Genomic DNA, 18,312 nt, shown 5'->3' on the forward strand with positions numbered 1-18,312 from the left:
ACAGGGCAGGAAACTGAGACTTCCAGCCCACAGCCACGTGAGTGAGCCTTCTTGAAAATGCATCCTCCAGGGGCGCCTGGGTGGCGCAGTCGGTTAAGCGTCCGACTTCAGCCAGGTCACGGTCTCACGGTCCGTGGGTTCGAGCCCCGCGTCAGGCTCTGGGCTGATGGCTCGGAGCCTGGAGCCTGCTTCCGATTCTGTGTCTCCCTCTCTCTCTGACCCTCCCCCGTTCATGCTCTGTCTCTCTCTGTCCCAAAAAAAAAAAAAAAAAAGAAAATGCATCCTCCAGCCCTAGGCAAGACTTCAGCTGATGCAGGCCCAGCTAAAAACTTGATTACAAAAAATAAAAATAAAAGCTTGAGTATAACTTCATGAGATACCCCGTCAGAAACATGCCACAAAGCTGATTCAAGATTCCTGATCCCCAGAAACTTTGAGAAAAACATGTTTGTTTTAAGCCACTATGTTTTACACAATAATGTATAACTAATAAAATGAGCATCGCCTGTCCTTCAAAAACCAACTCATATGTTTTGAAAGTTAAAAACAAAAACAAAAACAACTATGAATAGAAATAATAATTGCAAAAATTTAAAAGACAAATTTGCTTTAAAACTCTTGGCTAAGATTGAACGGCAACTATACTAATGTCAGCTTGCCAGTCCTGTCATAAAAACAATGAACCAACAGAGAATTATCGGGAAAATATGGACTGTCTCTAGAAGAAGAGAGATTAGGTTGAGCATGTACATTGAGAACATAACATCAACTTTTTTAAAACTGAGAAGGAAATCATTTTGTAATTTGAAAATCACAATAGCCTATTTAACTATGATAAGACATCCCACACAGCTCATCTTATCTATCTAGAATCATGTAAAGCTTTATCTTGTCACAGATCGTATCACATGTCTACTGATAAGCACTAAGAACGATGAGGGCAAATGTACCAAATTTCAACAACAGATTCCACTGCCATATCAAAGCATAGATGATTTTTTCCTGTAATGTTTCCACACCAAATCCAAAACACTTCTTTCCATTATACAAGCACACTTTCCAAGAACACATAAGACTTCCTATAACAAGAAACAGTCCTTTTAACATAATTTATTTAATAGAAAGTATGTTTAGTACACATACATTTAGTACATGAATCAGGTATTTAAAAAGATTCAAGGGGCGCCTGGGTGGCGCAGTCGGTTAAGCGTCCGACTTCAGCCAGGTCACGATCTCGCGGTCCGTGAGTTCGAGCCCCGCGTCGGGCTCTGGGCTGATGGCTCGGAGCCTGGAGCCTGTTTCCGATTCTGTGTCTCCCTCTCTCTCTGCCCCTCCCCCGTTCATGCTCTGTCTCTCTCTGTCCCAAAAATAAATAAAAAACGTTGAAAAAAAAATAAAAAAAAAATAATTAAAAAAAAATAAAAAGATTCAAAAAGTAACAATAAAAGAAAAACATGGGAGTTACTCATTTGGGGAAAAATGATTTCACTGATCTCCATAGGAACTGTATATATTGATATTGAACACAATAAGGAACACTAAGACTGCACTAAAAATTAAAGCAGCAGCATCAGTAAGTATCATCTGAGTCAAAGAGCAATGATTTAGTCATCAATACTGGCAAAAACAGTTGATTTAAACTTTGAAGTTCTTTAGCTTATGAACAGGAGACAAGCATTTGACTACCGCATCACTTCCTATACCTTTCCCTTTTTATCTTGAACAAAGGAGACAAATTACTGACTTCTTTCTCCTATAACTTCCATACTGATTCAGTTTAACTGATGCTAAGTAACCTCCACTGACCGAAGTTTATAGGTCCTTTCTCAAATACTTAAAACCACGTCAAATTTAAAATTATCTTCCCAGGAGAATGTAGCATCTCCACTGCCATCCGACTGCCATGTGCTAAAACAATAAGGCATCAGGTAAAATTTACCCAGTTGTATCACAGGATATGCGTTTCAAGAATTATCATAAAATTATATTAATAAGGCCCTTGAAACTTGTAACAATGTTAACGCAGAAGAATTTCTAAGAAGTTACTTAGACTAGGCCAAATATATGTTCAAAAGTGTTGCCCATGGAGAAAACATTCCTAATATTAATGTTCCAGCATATATGACTGTCTGTATTCTCCCAGGAGCACATTTTCAGAACTGAATATCTTAAACCACACAATGAATACAAACATACCTTACAAATAACTAGTATTTGATTATTATTTCATATAATGGCATGGTTACACATTTAATAACTGAACTGATTATGAAGTTACATTTCTCCTATAAATGCCCTAGGGGTGGACATTGTTTGGAATATCCAGTACTATAAATTGTTCTGCAATTCCCTGAATGTAGAAAAAAAAGCAGTTCAAAGGCACAAGAGAAAGTTTCTGAAGAAGCAGTACAGGTAAGTCATACTTATATGACTTTCTTCCATTCCTGTATTATTGGCCCAAGAAGCACTTTCAAGTGCCTCTGGCTAATCAAATGCCATGTTTCAATCAATGTACTTTAAACTTCGGAATCTATGGGATGTTTACGCAGCTACCAACTTTGGCAGGGTGGGGGAGGTAAACTTGCTAAAAAATGTCAAACACATCGTAATGTGAAATAAAATAGCTATATATTTTGTCTGTATTATGTATTTTGTCTGTACTACTGTATTCAAATTGCAAACATATTTTAATATGGAATTAATCATTTAGTCCTTTCATCCTTCTGATTTTCTGAATTTTTAGCTTTTTTTTTTTCACCTGCTCTCAAATTCTGACCTACAGCACTCTGCACTCGTTTTTAAAAATATCCTTTTTTAACATGTTAGCTTAAAAATAGCTTTGCTTTCACCATTCCACATTACTTTAAAGCAGAAGTCTGCTTTTTATTGTAGAGCCACAGATTCCCAGAAAAATACATTCTTACTACATTCTTTCAACCTCTGGGGAAACAACTGGCGTTGAACTTGTGCAGCGCCGAACCTATACGGGCTTGCAAGTTATGTATCTGCAGTTGCTGGTTTGATTCATTCTTTCCATTTCCCAGGAAAATGTTTCCTTTGGCTGTTTAATACAACTAGAAGTGTGTGCAATCACACAGCTGAGAGCATCTCTGCCTTAGGAAGCAATATCCCTTCTTTTGGACACCCGTACAGCTTGGTTGGATAACCTTTCAAGAAAGTTTCTTCCTGCCTCTCGGGTTTTGGTAGCGCTTTCCGAGCAGGCACGGCATGCACCTGCGTAGCTGCACGTTCACAAGAAAGCAGCAAGGGCTTAGGGGGGACAGGAGGGCTGGGGAGGGGAGGCGCACAATAAATCAAAGCACAATCGAAACAGAATCGTTTGACAATCTGGGCTGAAGCTCCGGCCTCTGAGGCTGGGGACGAACCAGCCAAGCGTTGGTCCTGGCTGCCTGGCACGATCTGCTCCTGTCCTACCTGCCCTGGGGACACTCAGGAGGCGGAAAGTAACCCCCCCCCCCTCCCGGGCCCGGACGTCCCAGGCGCGAGGCCAGTCGGGCGAGGGGGGTGGGGGCGGGCCGAGGGGCTGGAGGGCTCCAGGGGCGCAGGCCGCGGGATGGGGACGCCGGGCCCCGGGCTCGCCCCTCACTCGCCCCCTTACCTTGGGCGATGGCAATGGACTCGAAGCGGTGCAGCTCCTTGAGCAGGCAGCTCCTCTCGGTGGAGTGCAGGCTGTAGATGAAGTCGCGCGCGCCCTGCGCGGTGTTCAGCGCTTCCATGGGCTCCTTCTTGGGGTGGGTGCCCAGCCCCCGGGAGCCGCCAGGAGCCGAGAGCGCCAGCAGCCCCCGCCCGCAGCAGCACCAGGACGGCTGGCGGGGCGCGGCGGCCGGGCCCGGCCTCAAGCTGCTCGCGGTCCGGCTCCTCAGCAGCGGCAGCAGCCGGGACATGGCGGGCTGAGGAGCGGGGACCCCCGCGGCAGTCCGGGAGAGCGATTTCTGGCGAGGCGGGGGGAAGAAGGAGCTCGGCTCAGCCCGACCCCGCCCCGATGTCCTCCTGACTGGCAGCCGAGGCGCCGGGCACCATGCACTCCCCGGGCCCGCGCGGCGGTCGCCTCCTTTCCCGTCCCCCTTCTCTTCCGAAAGGCCCGCGGCGGCTCGGGTCCCTCCGGCAAGAAAAACTTTCTCCGAGGCTGCCGGGCCGGGAGAGGGCGGGTGGGCGGTGCGGGCGGGCGCCTCCCGGCTGAGGAGGGGTGGCGCGGGCGGGCGGGTTTGACGAGGGTTTGTCTCCGTCAGTTAGATCTTCCAGAGGGATGAGTCAGCCACGCGCCGCCCTCCTCCGGCGCCGCCCTCCGCTCCCGCCGGCTTTCCCACCCTCTTGCCTGCCCTCGCCGGCGCTCGTTACGGCTCCCGCGCCCTCAAAGCCGCCGCGCTCTCAGGCCGCAGCAGCACCGATACCCCTAGCGGCGGTATAAGGGCTAACAGGGCGGGGCGAGGGGGTGGGGCGGGGCCGCGCAGGCGCAGTCCGCAGGCTCCCGGGCTGTGCTCTCTCCAGAGTTAGGAGGGTGCACAAGAGTCCCCGCCCCTTTCGGTGCGTGACGGTGGAGGAACCGAGGGCTCGCGTCCTCTGTGCTGGCGTCCGCCACCCTTAAGTCCAACGCAAAGAACGGGGAGAAACAGCTCTGGGGTTCTTGCTCGACAGGGTAGTGCCGCTGCCACCGGCCCGTCCTAGCGCCATGCGTAAACCTGGGGCTCGTTGTGAACGGTGCCGCTGCGTGCGGCCCCTCTCGCCAGGCACGGGCCTCGCCACTTCTCGGGGGTCGTCGCACCGTCCTGCTCAGGCTTTTGAGGATTGAAGCGCCTAAGCCGCGCCCTTTGGCAAGGCACCGCCCACTGAGGCCTCGGCCAGACACTCCGTCCAGTCTTTGAGGCACCCGCTCTGGGAGCTCCAAAGGGAGAGGGCGAGGCCAGGGTTTGAGACTGAGGCCGGGACACGGAAAACACGCTTCCTCGTTCTGATGCCAGCAGCTTGCAGATCGTTAATGCTGGAGCGGGAGGCAAGAATGTCAGACCTTTTCCGGGTGTTTGTCAAGGTTTGTTTTGTTTTTGTTTTTGTTTTTCTCTTCGCCGAGGCGAAAAGAATCCTGTAATGCAACACTGTTTTCCACGTGTCCAGGACCTAGTTCTCTTTCAGGACCCAGCTCGAAGGGTCTCCTACTCCAGCCTTACCTTTGTCTCCTCCAAAGAAAGGAGATTGCCCCTTTATCCGAACCTATCTAATGATGCTTAGGCTTCCTGTCTTAGAGAATAGATCCACTTAAAGAGTAAATCTGCTCAAGCGCAATCAAGATCCAAATCTTATCCTTATCGTATCCGCTGTGGCACCAGCCCAAGACCTTGTATGTCGTAAATGTGCTATAATCATGGAAGTGCAATATTTCAACGTGAGTCAGTGTTATCACTAAATCATCCTACTGCTCTCAGTGGTTCTCAAAGTGTGGTTCCCCACAGCAGAGCTTGTAAGGTATGCAGATTGCCCTAGTCAGCTCTAAACCCCTTGAATCAGAAACCGAGGGTTGGGCAATCATCTGTGCTTTAACAAGCCTCCCTCCCCACCCCGCCCCACCCCCGTTAATATGGCTGCACACAAAAGTTTGAGAACCACTGCTAACTTAAACATTAAAATTATTTAAAAAAAAAATTTCTAGGCAGCATCTCTGCTATAATTAGGACAGTTAAGAATGTGCTCTGTGAAGGGTGTCTGGCTGGCTCAGAAGAACATGCGACCCTTGATCTTGGGGTCATGAGTTCTAGCCCCACCTTGGGTGTAGGGATTACTTAAAAAAAAAAAAAAAAAAAAAAAAAAAGAATGTGCTCTGTGGGAAATGAAGTTGCATATTGAGACTGTCTTGTTTTTGAAACCCTCTGTGCTGGAATCCTCTGTGGAGTTATTTCAGTCTGAAGTTTTGGGGAGTACCACCACCTTCTTTCCTGTATCTGTTACCCCTCAAGAGATTCTGATTCATTGGGCTCGGGGTGGGGCCTGGGAAGTGAGGTTTAGAGAAGCTCTTGACTAAGTACCGGTTCCTAACAACCTCGAGGACACCAGTTGTGTGTGGGGGCTCCAGAAACAGATTGCTGAAAGTTTGACAACTGGATCAACCATTGCCTAGCTGTGTTAGTGGTACATTATTACAATGGTGGTCCAAGTGAATCATGTCTTATGGTGTCCATTCCCTTGTGTAGACCTGTCCCACATTGGGCTTAGCTATGTGACTTGCTTGAGCCAGTAAGTGGAACATCACAAACCTGATCTAAGTGCTTGTTCTAGGGGCTTGTTGTAATGTGTTTGCTGTATGATTTATGATTGTTCAAGTCTGCTGTAGAAAATAAGAAACTAAAAAGTAAACATAATTTGCTTCTGAGACATTACACATAGGATAAATAGATACGTGTTGATCATAGATAAAAAGGATGGAACAAATGAAAGTGCTACTTTAGATAGAAAGAGATAGACCAAGTGAACTTTAAATATTAATAAGGTAGAGATTATACTACCTCTAGACTGACAACTAAATTGGCCACTCACTAGTGACACCCATTATAGCCCCATTGCGGCCTTGTGTAGTCTGTACAAGAAAAGCAGATGGGGGCGCCTGGGTGGCTCAGTTGGTTGAGCGTCCGACTTCGGCTCAGGTCATGATGTCGCAGTTCACAAGTCTGAGCCCCGCATGGGGCTCTGTGCTAATGGCTCAGAGCCTGGAGCCTGCTTTGGATTCTGTGTCTCCCTCTTTCTCTGCCCCTCCCCTACTCAGTCTCTGTCTGTCTGTCTGTCTCTCTCTCAAATATAAATAAAACATTAAAAAATTAAAAAAAAGAAAAGAAAAGCAGATAGACCCCTCGCTACTCAGTCAGCTAATAATGACCAGACACACTTGCTCCTTCATCTCTCTGACAGAACAGATAATCTGTTGGTTCCAGGCCCCTCTCTCTTACTTTCCGCTCTGGTCTTACAACCACACCATCTGCAGAGAAGACTGGCACAGCAGAGGACATAGGAACACTGCATAGTGTACATAGGAACACTGCATAAAACAAAATTCAGATACTCTGGTCTTCCGCCCTGCTATCCTAAGCTTGTTTATCTACCCCATCTCTTTCCCCTTGCTTCCCACTCTCTTCTAAATTGATGAATGGGGCACCTGGGTGGCTCAGTCGGTTACATGTCTGCCTTCAGCTCAGGTCATGATCTCACGGTTCATGAGTTTGAGCCCCACATCAGGCTCTCTGCTGTACACACAGAGCCTGCTTCAGATCCTCTGTCCCTCCCCCCCACCCCCCCACACCCCCTTCTCTCTCAAAGATAAATAAATAAATAAACAAACAAATTTAAATTGGTTGATAAATAGTTTGGGTTACTATTGCTGCTCTTTGAGTGAACATGTTATGCCAAACTTAGTGGCTTAAATAGCCAGTTTATTTTCTTCATGATTTTGTGGCTCAAAAATTTGGGAAGGACTTGCTAGGCAGTCCTTTTTTGGAGTCTCTTATCAGATGTCAACTAACTGCAGCTGTCACTTGAAGGCTGATTTGGGCTGGATACCCAAGATAGCACATTCTTGTGGTTGACAACTGATGTTGGCTGTTGGCTGGCTGCATGCTCAGCAGGAACTGTGAACCGGAGTACGTTCATACAGCCCCTCCATCCAGCATGGCAGACTTCTCACGTGGCAGCTGGCTTCCCTCAGAATGAGTGTCTGCAAAGAAACCAGGCTATGACCTTCTCTGACGTATCCTAAGAAGTCGTGCAGCATCACTTCAACCGTACCCTACTAGCTACCAGAAAGCTACTAAGGCCAGCCAGGATTCAAGAAAAGGGAATATAGACCCCCCCCCCCCCTTCAATGGGAGCAATGCCAAAGCATTTGGGAACATGCTTTAAAGCTGTCACATAAACAGTGTAATTCAAGCGTCTGAATTTGGTCTATAAGCCTATCTGTCCCGTGACCTACCATACAGTCCGCGTGGTGGTATACTTGCAGGCTGCCGTTACATCAGGGTAATTTTCCACATAACATTTACCCTTTGGAATTTGGCTGCCACATGAAGAAGTCTGGAGTATCCTGCTGGAAGGACCACATGGAGGACGAGGCAACAGCCCCAGCTAACTACCAGGCGCCTGTGTGAAGCCATCTTGGGCCATCCAAGTCCCAGATGACAGCATTGCAAAGAGGTTGAGATCATTAGCTCTGGAGCCAGACTTCCTGGGTTTGGGTCCTCACTCCACCATTTACTAGCTCTATAACCTTGAACTAATAACTCAGACTTTCCATGGTCACTCATCTGTTTGATGGGATAAGGGTGTTGCTAAATTTGCTCATCTGTTCAATGGAGATAGGGCATCTGCTTTATAGGGTTTTAGTGAAAATAAGTTAATCCATGTAAAGCATTTCAAACAATACCTGGAACATGGTAAGTGCTCAATAAATATTAGCTATCATTACAAAATTCCCATGAACCTCTCAAACCTCTAGGATTATGTCTTTTGAACCTAACTTGAGAAATACATACCTATCTGTCATTTAATACCCATTTAATGTGTACTAACTGGATCCCCTCCCCATCCCCTTTCTCTGAACATTTGAATATCCTAAATGCAAATAAATGGAGGAGATGAGAGGGCTTGGGGTCTGTGTATAAAGCTTTGGAGAAATATAGGATAAGGCAAGTCCATGTGGGTGGCAGGAGGAAGGTTCTGAGGAAATTGTGGGCGTGCTAAAGAGGGAGGGCCAGCAGGTTGGAGAAGGTTACAGAAGAGGGAGAGCAGGAGGGCCTGGATTCAGCCAGCCCTGCCCTTCAGTTTTAAAGATGACAAACATCATGCCTCCATTAACAATCACAGTCTCCTCATGAAAAATTGCTGCTGAATCAACAGTCCACAATAGATTACATCATGCAAATGCTCTTCAGAGTTCCTGGCATCCCTGCGGCTGGCAGAGCACAAGGATGTCTGCTGTGTACATGTTATGATACATTATACACCCAGCTATTACCGTCCACTTTAAAATTCCTGAATTGGGTCTCCTGGGTGGCTCAGTCAGTTAAGCACCTGACTTTTGATTTCGGCTCAGGTCATGATCTCATGGTTTGTGAGTTCGAACCCTGTGTCAGGCTTCGTGCTGACAGTGTGGAGCCAGCTTGGGATTCTCTCTTTGCCTCTCCCCCTGCTCACATGTGTTTTCTCTCTCTCTCTCTCTCTCTCTCTCTCTCTCTCTCAAAAATAAATAAACTTTAAAAGGCATTAAGATTTTCTATTTTTTAATTTTTTTTTTAAGTTCATCCATTCATTTTGAGATAGAGAGTGCGAGCAGGGGAGGGACACAGGGGGAGGGAATCCCAAGCGTGCTCCGAGCCACCAGCACAGAGCCAGTTGCGGGGCTGGAACTCAGAAACCAGGAGATCATGACCTGAGCCGAAACCAAGAGTCAGACGCTTAACCAACTGAGCCACACAGGCGCTCCCACTTCATTTTTAATGATTTCATCTACATGTTGGAAAGTGCCCTTCACAGGGAAGAAACATTATCTCATGAAGGCAAGGTAGGAAATGGAGGGGCTATGATCACTGGACTGCAAAACTCCTCTGCTCAATTTCATACTCCAAGAAGCTCATATTTATCTGTCCTCAGGCATAACTCTGGGCAACAAGACTATGACTATCCCACACTCACCATAAAAAGGGCACCTGCAGGGGCAGCTGGGTGGCTCAGTCAGCCGAGTGTCTGACTTGGGCTCAGGTCATGATCTCATGGTTTGTGAGTTCCAGCTCCACATTGGGCTGGCTGCTGTCAGTGCAGAGCCGGCTTCAGATCCTCTGCCCCCATCTCTCTGCCCCTCCCCCACTTGCACTCTCTTGTTCTCTCTCTCAAAAATAATTTTTTTTTAAGTGCACCTCCACACTAATACATGCACATACACGCATGCACACACCTACCTGACTCTTTCAGGGCAATACTTTATAACATTTTTTCCTTTCCAGGCTTCCTATCATGTTTGAGGTTGGGGAGGAATATTGATCAAAGCAAATATAAACAATATGGCTATGAAACGCCTCTTTGAAAACTTTAAACTTGAATTCCTAGTGAGGCTTCAAACATTTAGATGCTGCACGAACTATTTTTGAAAAATGACTCTATCTGTAAGCCCAGCAGAGAGGTCAGTAGAACGATTTTGAATGTTCCTATATTTATGACCAAGTATTTTTCAATGCTATAAATTACTACTGTTCAACAGTATCCAATTCTCAGGGCCAGAGGGAATTATTCTCTCCTATGCCCTTGAAGTTAGGGGTAACTGTGTGACTTACTTTGGCCAATGAATGGAAACCTGACATACTTATTCCCCGCCCCCCCCCCCTGCCGATACAGGTACTTAATTGCCTGTGCTCAGGTAGGCAGCTCTCTCCCCTGATCTTAACATGGCAAGATTCACAACATGTGCTGAAATGGGAGTTCTATGAAATTGATGAGGCTGGGAGTAGTGAGCCAATGTAGGAAAACAGCTGCCCTGGAGAGTTGCCCCAATCCATAACATACTTTGCATGACAGAGATATAAACTTTTTTGTGTTAAGTCAGTGTGATCTAGAGATTCCTTTTTACTGCAGCAAAAGCTCCACTATCATGACTAACACAGCTCTTCTTTGGCTCTTTCTCTTACATTTTATAAAGTTGAATGCCTTCTTTTCATTCCTACATATTGTTCTAAAAGGAGGACCTGTTTTGGGTCCAGTGTGTTTGTTTCTCCTGAGTAGGATATAGGGAGACAGGGTCCTCTTTTCTTCTGGTTTCTGAGCTTTATGTGAGTCTGGAGCCACAGACAGATTTGGGGGTCACCAGCATTAAGGAATGGTTCAATCCATGCAAGTGGATGAAATTGCTATAGCAAATGTGTGCATGAAAACATAAGAGGACAGGGGCACCTGGGTGCCTCAGCTGGTTGAGCATCTGACTCTTGACTCAGCTCAGGTCATGATCTCATGTTTTGTGAGATTGAGCCCCTCTTTGGGCTCTGTGTTGACAGTGCAGAGCTTGCTTGGGATCCTCTCTTTCCCTCTCTCTTTGCCTCTCCCCTGTTTGCATGCACGTTCTCTCTCTCTCTCTCTCTCTCTCAAATAAACATTTTAAAAAAGAAAAAGAAAACATAAGAGGACAGAGACATGGGAAGCAATAACGGTTAAGAGATAAGCAGTGGAAGAAATAACCAAGGAAAGAAGGTGAGATAATGTGGTAAAAGGGGAAAATATCTGGCCACAGAAACCAAAGGATGATGAAGTTTCTAGAATGAGAGGTCTAGACTTTCAAGTGCAGCAGCAAAGTAAAGCAAATTAAAGACAAGGAAGTACTTGTGAGTTGAACACACACAATTATGACCACTTTGTAATAAAAGTGCACTAAAAATGAATGTAAATGGGTTAAAAATAAAAAGCCATACCCTCATAAGCACAGAGTTAATGGGAGAAGAGGACGAGGTGACAGCATTACAGAAATACAAGACGGAAAGTGGATGGAGGAGTGTTAATTAACCTGACGGATCAGAGAAAGGTGAAAACTAAGCCAGAATGGAGCACCTCCAAGAAGGTTAATTCGAGCAACAGTCTCGAAAAAGTACCAGAATCGGAGGCACCAGGTACTTCTGAAGGTAAAGATGTAATCGAGCTAAAAACAGAAGATCCAGGTGAAAATTTTTAAGGGGGTGTTTATAAAGCCAGATCCCCTTCCACATGCTATACAGCTGGGAGAATGGCACTTCCTCACTGCAGCAGGAATCTAGTTTACCAGTGGAGAGACAGTGGGTTTGGGGCACTAGAAACACCCGAGGGCAAGGGAGGTATACCAAACATAAGAGAGTAAGTGAGTGCCACATTCTGACTCCTGGGGCCCTTGTCACTCTTCTGCTCTGCTTCAAGAACAGTATGGTAGCCATACTATTGGAGGATTCCTCTCTAGGCCCCCAATAGAACAGCTCAGCCAGATCACCCTACCGTAAAACCGTCAATTAACCAGCTCTGCCAACCACAGAGATTCCAAACAGCTTTTTGTTGTTTCACGCTTAAATACAAAATATGAGCCAAGAATTTAAAATCACAAGTCAGTTGAAGAAAGCCTTCAAGACAGAAGAAAAATGGTTAGCATTTAAAAAAAAAAAAAAAAAAAGGGCACCTGGCTGGCTCAGTCAGGAGAGCATGAGACTCTTGACCTCAGGGTCATGAGTTCAAGCTTCATGTGAGGCATAGAGATTTTAAAAAAGGATAGGGGGAAAAAAAGGATCTTAGAGGACATAGGAGCAAAATAAGACTTTTGAAAATGTGTAATACTAACATATTTACGAAATAAGAGAAGATACAACATCTACGGAAAAATAAGATTCTGGACAAGTAGGAACAGCCAGAAAAGAAAAAATATTTCTTGAAATTTGAAATATGATAGTCAAAATGAAAAAATTAGCAAAAAGACTGGAAGGTAATATGGAGAAACATTTCTTTAAAAGCAGACAACAGGTAATATATAAAATAGAAGATAAATGACAGAATTAAAGAATCAGGCCAGGAGGTGCAAGAAAGTTGAAGATAACACAGTCTGAAAATGTAAGAGAGAAAATTGTCAAGTGTCTAAAGGAGAATTCCTCAAACTGAAGGTCATTTGTTCCCAGACCAGGAGAGTTCACTGAGGGCTCAGAACACGAGATGAAAAAAGACCCACTTTAAGGTATGTCATCACACTTTATTGTCATCAGATTGCTAGAGAACAAAAAAAGATCTTAAAAATCTCCAGCAGCAAAGTCAAGGGATGTCAAGAGAAGTTCAGTAAAAAAGGATCCCACTTCAAATATAGTCAATGGTACAGTAATAGCGTTGTGTGGTGACAGATGGTGGCTATGCTTGTGGTGAGCATAGCATAACTTATAGAATCACTATGTTGTACACTTGAAACTAATATAACATTGTATGTCCATACTCAATGAGTATGCAACTCATTTGCATATACGACTGTACTAAAAAAACTTTTTTAAAGGATCCCATTTCAGAACCGTTTCAGACATCTCAACACTAATGTTGGAAGCCAGAAGACAAATGGAACAATAACTTCAAAATTCTGAAGAAAATTACTTCCAACCTATAATTCTATATCCTGCAATCCAGCGTGAAGGTAGATTATAACCTTTTTAAACATTGAAGTCTCCAAATATTTATGTCCCAAACATCGTATCAGGAAGAAACTGGAAGATGTGCTCCATCAAATGGAAGGAATAAAGCAAGAGATCCAGGAGATGGGAAGTTGCAGGACAGCAGGTCTAGAGAACTCGCAGGCTACATGGGTGCAAGGCAGTGGAAGGCTTCAGGAGTGTGCCTCTGACAGAGAGATGGACTTTATAGATTTTTGTGATGTATTTGAAATATTGAAAGGAGAATTACACTTCTGGGGGAGAATTTGGGAATGGATTAGTGATAGGTGCCTAGAAAATTAAGCAAACAAAAACTGAGGCAATTAACTCTAATAAATATTTTTTTATTATTTTATTCCAGTATAGTTTACAGTGTTATATTAGTTTCAGGTGTTCACTATAGTGATTCAACACTTCTTTTTTTTTTTTTTTAACGTTTATTTATTTTTGAGACAGAGAGAGACAGAGCATGAACAGGGGAGGGGCAGAGAGAGAGGGAGACAATCTGACACAGGCTCCAGGCTCTGAGCGGTCAGCACAGAGCCCGACGCGGGGGTCGAACTCACGGACCGTGAGATCGTGACCTGAGCCGAAGTCGGACACCCAACCGACCAAGCCACCCAGGCACCCTGTGATTCAACACTTCTTACAGCACACAGTGCTCATGACAACAATTAAGTGCACTCCTTAATCCCCATGACCTATTTCCCCATCCTCCCACCCACCTCCCCTCTGATTACCATCAGTTCTCTATAGTTAAGAGTCTGTTTCTTGGCTGCCCCCCCCCCCCCGTCTCTCTCCCTCTCTCTCTCTCTCTCTCTCTGTCTCTCTCTGTCTCTTTTACTCTGCTCATTTGTCTTGTTTCTTAAATTCCACATATGAGTGAAATCATAAGGTATTTGTCTTTTTCTAACTTATTTCACTTAGCATTATACTCTCTAGCTCCATCCATGTCATTGCAAATGGTAAGATTTCTTCTTTTTATGGCTGATCTACTAAATAGAAATTACATTAGGGAGAAATTATAATAAATTAAAGGATCACAGGTAAATAGTATTCACAAGATTATAATAATACAGAATATTTATTTAACCAAAAATTGTGATATATCTTAAATAGAGCAGATGTGGGGAAGGGAAATGTCTTACCTCAGACTGCCATAACAAAATTGCATGGCTTACCAAGAGTGTATTTCTCACAGTTCTGGAGGCTTAAGTCCAAGATGAAGGTGTGAGCAGGTAATTTTCATTCTGCAGCTTGTAGGCAGCATCCATCTCACTGTGTGCTCATATACCTTCTCTGTGCAAGTGTGGAGAAAGAGGGAAAGCAAACTTCCCTCTTACAGGATGCTAATACGATCACGAGGGCCCCATCCTCATGACCTCATATGACACTAATTACCTTCCCCAAACCCCTTCCCCAAATACGAACCCATTGAGGGTTAAAGCTTCAACGTATGAAGGGGGTGGAGGGACACAAACATTTAGTCCATAACAAGAAGAGTGTGCCTGTGTGTGTGTTTGTTGATATGTTTAGCGCGGTAGAGCAAGAAAGTGGGGAGTATGAAAGCTAAATCCTTATCTTGCATAGTAAGTGTACCAGTCAGGGTCTAGAGAGCAGTACACTCTAAATGGGATGATTTGAGGGGGGTTTATATACAAAGGTGTGACAGTTGGCAGGAAGGAACAAGAGATCGTGCAATATTCCAGGGCTTAGTAGCAATTGCCTTGTTAGTAACCCTAAGCCCAGAGAGCTAAATGGAGTACATGGGGACCACAGTCTAGAATGAGAACCAAGCAGAGTGGCCCTTCTAAAGAGAAGCAGTGACCTCCGGTTGAGGACATAGCCAGCTAGAGCAGATGGTCAAGGAGGGAGTCAGGGGGATAAATATTCTCATCTCCCTGTCTTTTATCACTTGCTTTCTCTAATCTCCTCTCCAACTTCTCCCAACTAAAGGAAAAACTCAGCTGGAAACCAGAGTGCCTATTCATAAACCCATTGCTGTGGCCCAGACAAGTGAATTTCTCTGAACAGAGAGGAAGGAGAAGAAGAGTAGATCCAAGGGACAAATGGAAGATATCCAACACAATAATAAAAAAAAAAGAAGAAGAAGAAGAAATAATAGGCATGTAATTCTATTATGTACCCAGAAGAAACCTAAAGCAGTTGAAAATAAGTGCCTATCCGAAATGAAAATTGGAAATAGGGAGACACTGGAATGGGAACTTCTTCTTTTTCTTTTTCTTTTTTTTAGTATATTTTGTAGAACAGTTTGACTTTTATAACTAAGTAGAACTTTGATAAAAATAATTTTTAAGTGTTCTTTGTATTTGCAATGAGAAAATCACTGATGACCTTTTGCCCTGCAATTTCAGTTAAGTGATGGGAATTGAGGTCAGATTATAGTGGGTTGAGAAGAGAAGCTGAGATGATTGGGAAATGAATTCTAAAAGCCAACCGGGGGTGCCTGGGTGGCTCAGTCGGTTAAGCGTCCGACTTCAGCTCAGGTCATGATCTCTCGGTCTGTGGGTTCGAGCCCTGCATCAGGCTCTGTGCTGACAGCTCAGAGCCTGGAGCCTGCTTCAGATTCTGTGTCTCCCTCTCTCTCTCTGCCCCTTCTCAGCTCATGCTCTGTCTCTGTCTCTCTCTCAAAGATAAATATACATTAAAAAAAAAAATTACAAGCCAGCCAAACTGTGTTAATCAGATGTTTAGTGAATGTCTGCAATAGCTAGTCAGTTAGTTTAGGTAGATGGAAGGTGTGCCACATTGATTTGTGTTTTAATGTGCTCTGCCTATTAATGAGCTCTGCATCCAATACTTTGGACCCATGTGTATAATCCATATGTCCTATATGTTTATACACAGTTTTAGGATTCAGAATATCTTTTTGAGCTTTTAATTATTAAAATGGTTTCTGGCAGTTATTTATTTTTTAAAAATATTTATTTATTTAGAGAGAGAGTGCGAGTGCACGTGGGAAAGGGGCAGACAGAGAGGGAGAGAATCTCAAACAGGTTCCTTAGTGTCAGTGCAGAGCCCAACGCAGGGCTCCATCTCACGAACCGTGAGATGATGACCTGAACCCAAATCAACAGTCAGATGCTTAACCAACTGAGCCACTCAGGCACCCCCGTCTATTATTTTTTAACCTGTCCCCAGAATTTCTTGCCTCTAACACCCATTCCTCCTGCTGTGTTTCCTTTATATACCTTCCAAACTCAAACTCAAAAGTCTGACCCATCTTTGACCTCCTTGTTCACTTCAAAAATGTCCTTGCTAAATTCCATACATTCTATCCATTAAATGTGGGTTTTTAAAAATATTTTTTATTTATTATTTTTTAAAGTAATCTCTATATACAATGTAAGGCTCAAACTCACAACACCAAGATCAAGAGTCACATGCCCTACTGACTGAGCCAGCCAGGTACCCCTATCCATCAAATGTTTTTAATTTTTATTTCCATTTCTCCATCCTGGCTGGCTCTGACAGAGGTTAAGTTATCAGGATTTGTTGACTGTCACTATGCATTATCTCTCTGTGCCTCGAAACTGTATCTCCAATAGCTCCCTTTATTAATTTATGGATTTTGTGATCTTATTAGAAACTGCTTTTCTAGCCAAATGACTTACTACTTCCCCTTTCTTGAACCAAACATGACTCTCTTAGTACTCTCTAAGATTTCCAGTCTTCACGCTGGTGCTCACATTGTCCCCTCTGTTTGCAGCACCTTCACCCTCAGTGTCTCCATGTCCAATCCTTCCCATTCTTCAGGGCCCAGCTCAAATGCCTTCTCATTCCTGGGGTGGCTCTTGAAGATGCTTTCATGGAAGATATGACCTCTTTTTCTGAACTCCCTCATTACTGTCTCTGAACCTTCTTGTGTTCTAGTATATGGCAGGGGTGGGGGCTGGTTGGTGGGGTAGGCCTCACTTATAACCAACTTGAAGGAAGATTCCCTGTCTAATTCATCTTTGTTTTCCCTGAGCAGCTAGCATAGTATCCTGTAAATATATACAATATACAGTACATTTGTTGAATTTTTAATTAAGTAGCTAATCCATATTTTTTCCTTGCTTTATTGAGGCATAATCGGCGTACAAAAGAACTGCATATAATTCATGTATATCATTTGGTAAGTTTGTACATATGTATACACTTGTTATACTATCACCAAAGTTAAGGTAATAAACATCTACATCACTTTCAAAAGTTTTATTGTGTCCCTTGTTTTTGTTTCGGTTTGGTTTTGGGTTTTTTTTTTGTAAGACTACAACATGAGATAGACCTTCTTAACAATTTTAAGCACATAATACCCTATTATTAACTGTAGGCACTGCGTTATACAACAGATCTCTGGAATTTACTCATCTTGTATTAACTTTATACACTGAACAACTTCCCTATTCCTCTCCCCCATCCCCTGGTAACCACCATTCTGCCAATCCATATTTGATTTTATGATATACTGCCACTTGAAAAGCAAAAAAGAACAGTAATCTTAAGGAACTGTCATCATAATAAGACCAACTTACTTTGCCCTAAGTTCCAGCAAGATAAGAAAACACATATGATAGTTAAGGAGAAAATGGAGGGTGCATAGACTAAAAAGTCCTAGTAAAATTGAGAAGCTGTAACCCAATATTGTATCCACTGTGTACATAGAACCTCCAGAGGTACTGGAGTCACATTAACCTGGACTAAGATCTTGCCTCAGCCCCTTACCAGCTGCATATCCTTGGACCAATTATCCTCTTTGACCCCCAGTGTCCTTCTTAGCAAAATTTAAATAATAATGGTACTTACCTCCCAAAGCTGTTTGTATAATTAAATGAGATAATCTACATAAAGAGTTTTGCAGAATGCCTAGAATACATCATATACACTCGGTAAATGATACCTTCTCTTTTTATTATCAGTGGTGAGAGCTGTATTAATCAGTTGCCAAGGGCACTAGCTTTGGAACCAGACAGAGCTGGGAGTTCTTATCATTAAAAAATGATGAGACAACACTTCCAAACTCATTTTATTAGGCCAACATTAAGCTCCTACCAAAGCAAGATAAGGGCAATACAAGAAAGGAAAATCACAGGCCAGTATCTTTGATGAACATAGATGCAAAAATGCTCAGCAG

At 43.9% G+C, this 18,312-nt stretch overlaps 1 protein-coding gene and 1 long non-coding RNA gene across 2 annotated transcripts in view; one reads left to right on the forward strand and one right to left on the reverse strand.

The window, feature by feature from the left end:
* The window catches only part of LOC122234908, a 7,268-nt gene extending 3,821 nt beyond the window's left edge, over positions 1-3,447 (forward strand). Inside the window, exons 2-3 of the long non-coding RNA XR_006212866.1 lie at positions 2,301-2,412; positions 3,045-3,447. This is a non-coding gene — a long non-coding RNA (uncharacterized LOC122234908). The remainder of the gene's footprint in view (positions 1-2,300; positions 2,413-3,044) is intronic.
* Positions 1-4,400, reverse strand: part of TMEM65 (transmembrane protein 65) — a 58,523-nt gene extending 54,123 nt beyond the window's left edge. The window contains exon 1 of the mRNA XM_042972916.1: positions 3,620-4,400. Within this exon, the coding sequence (XP_042828850.1) occupies positions 3,620-3,905 (286 nt within the window). The 5' untranslated portion in view covers positions 3,906-4,400. The remainder of the gene's footprint in view (positions 1-3,619) is intronic.
* Between the last annotated feature and the right edge of the window lie 13,912 nt (positions 4,401-18,312).

Source organism: Panthera tigris, chromosome F2 (genome assembly GCF_018350195.1).
Source record: "Panthera tigris isolate Pti1 chromosome F2, P.tigris_Pti1_mat1.1, whole genome shotgun sequence".
Classification (NCBI taxonomy): domain Eukaryota; kingdom Metazoa; phylum Chordata; class Mammalia; order Carnivora; family Felidae; genus Panthera; species Panthera tigris.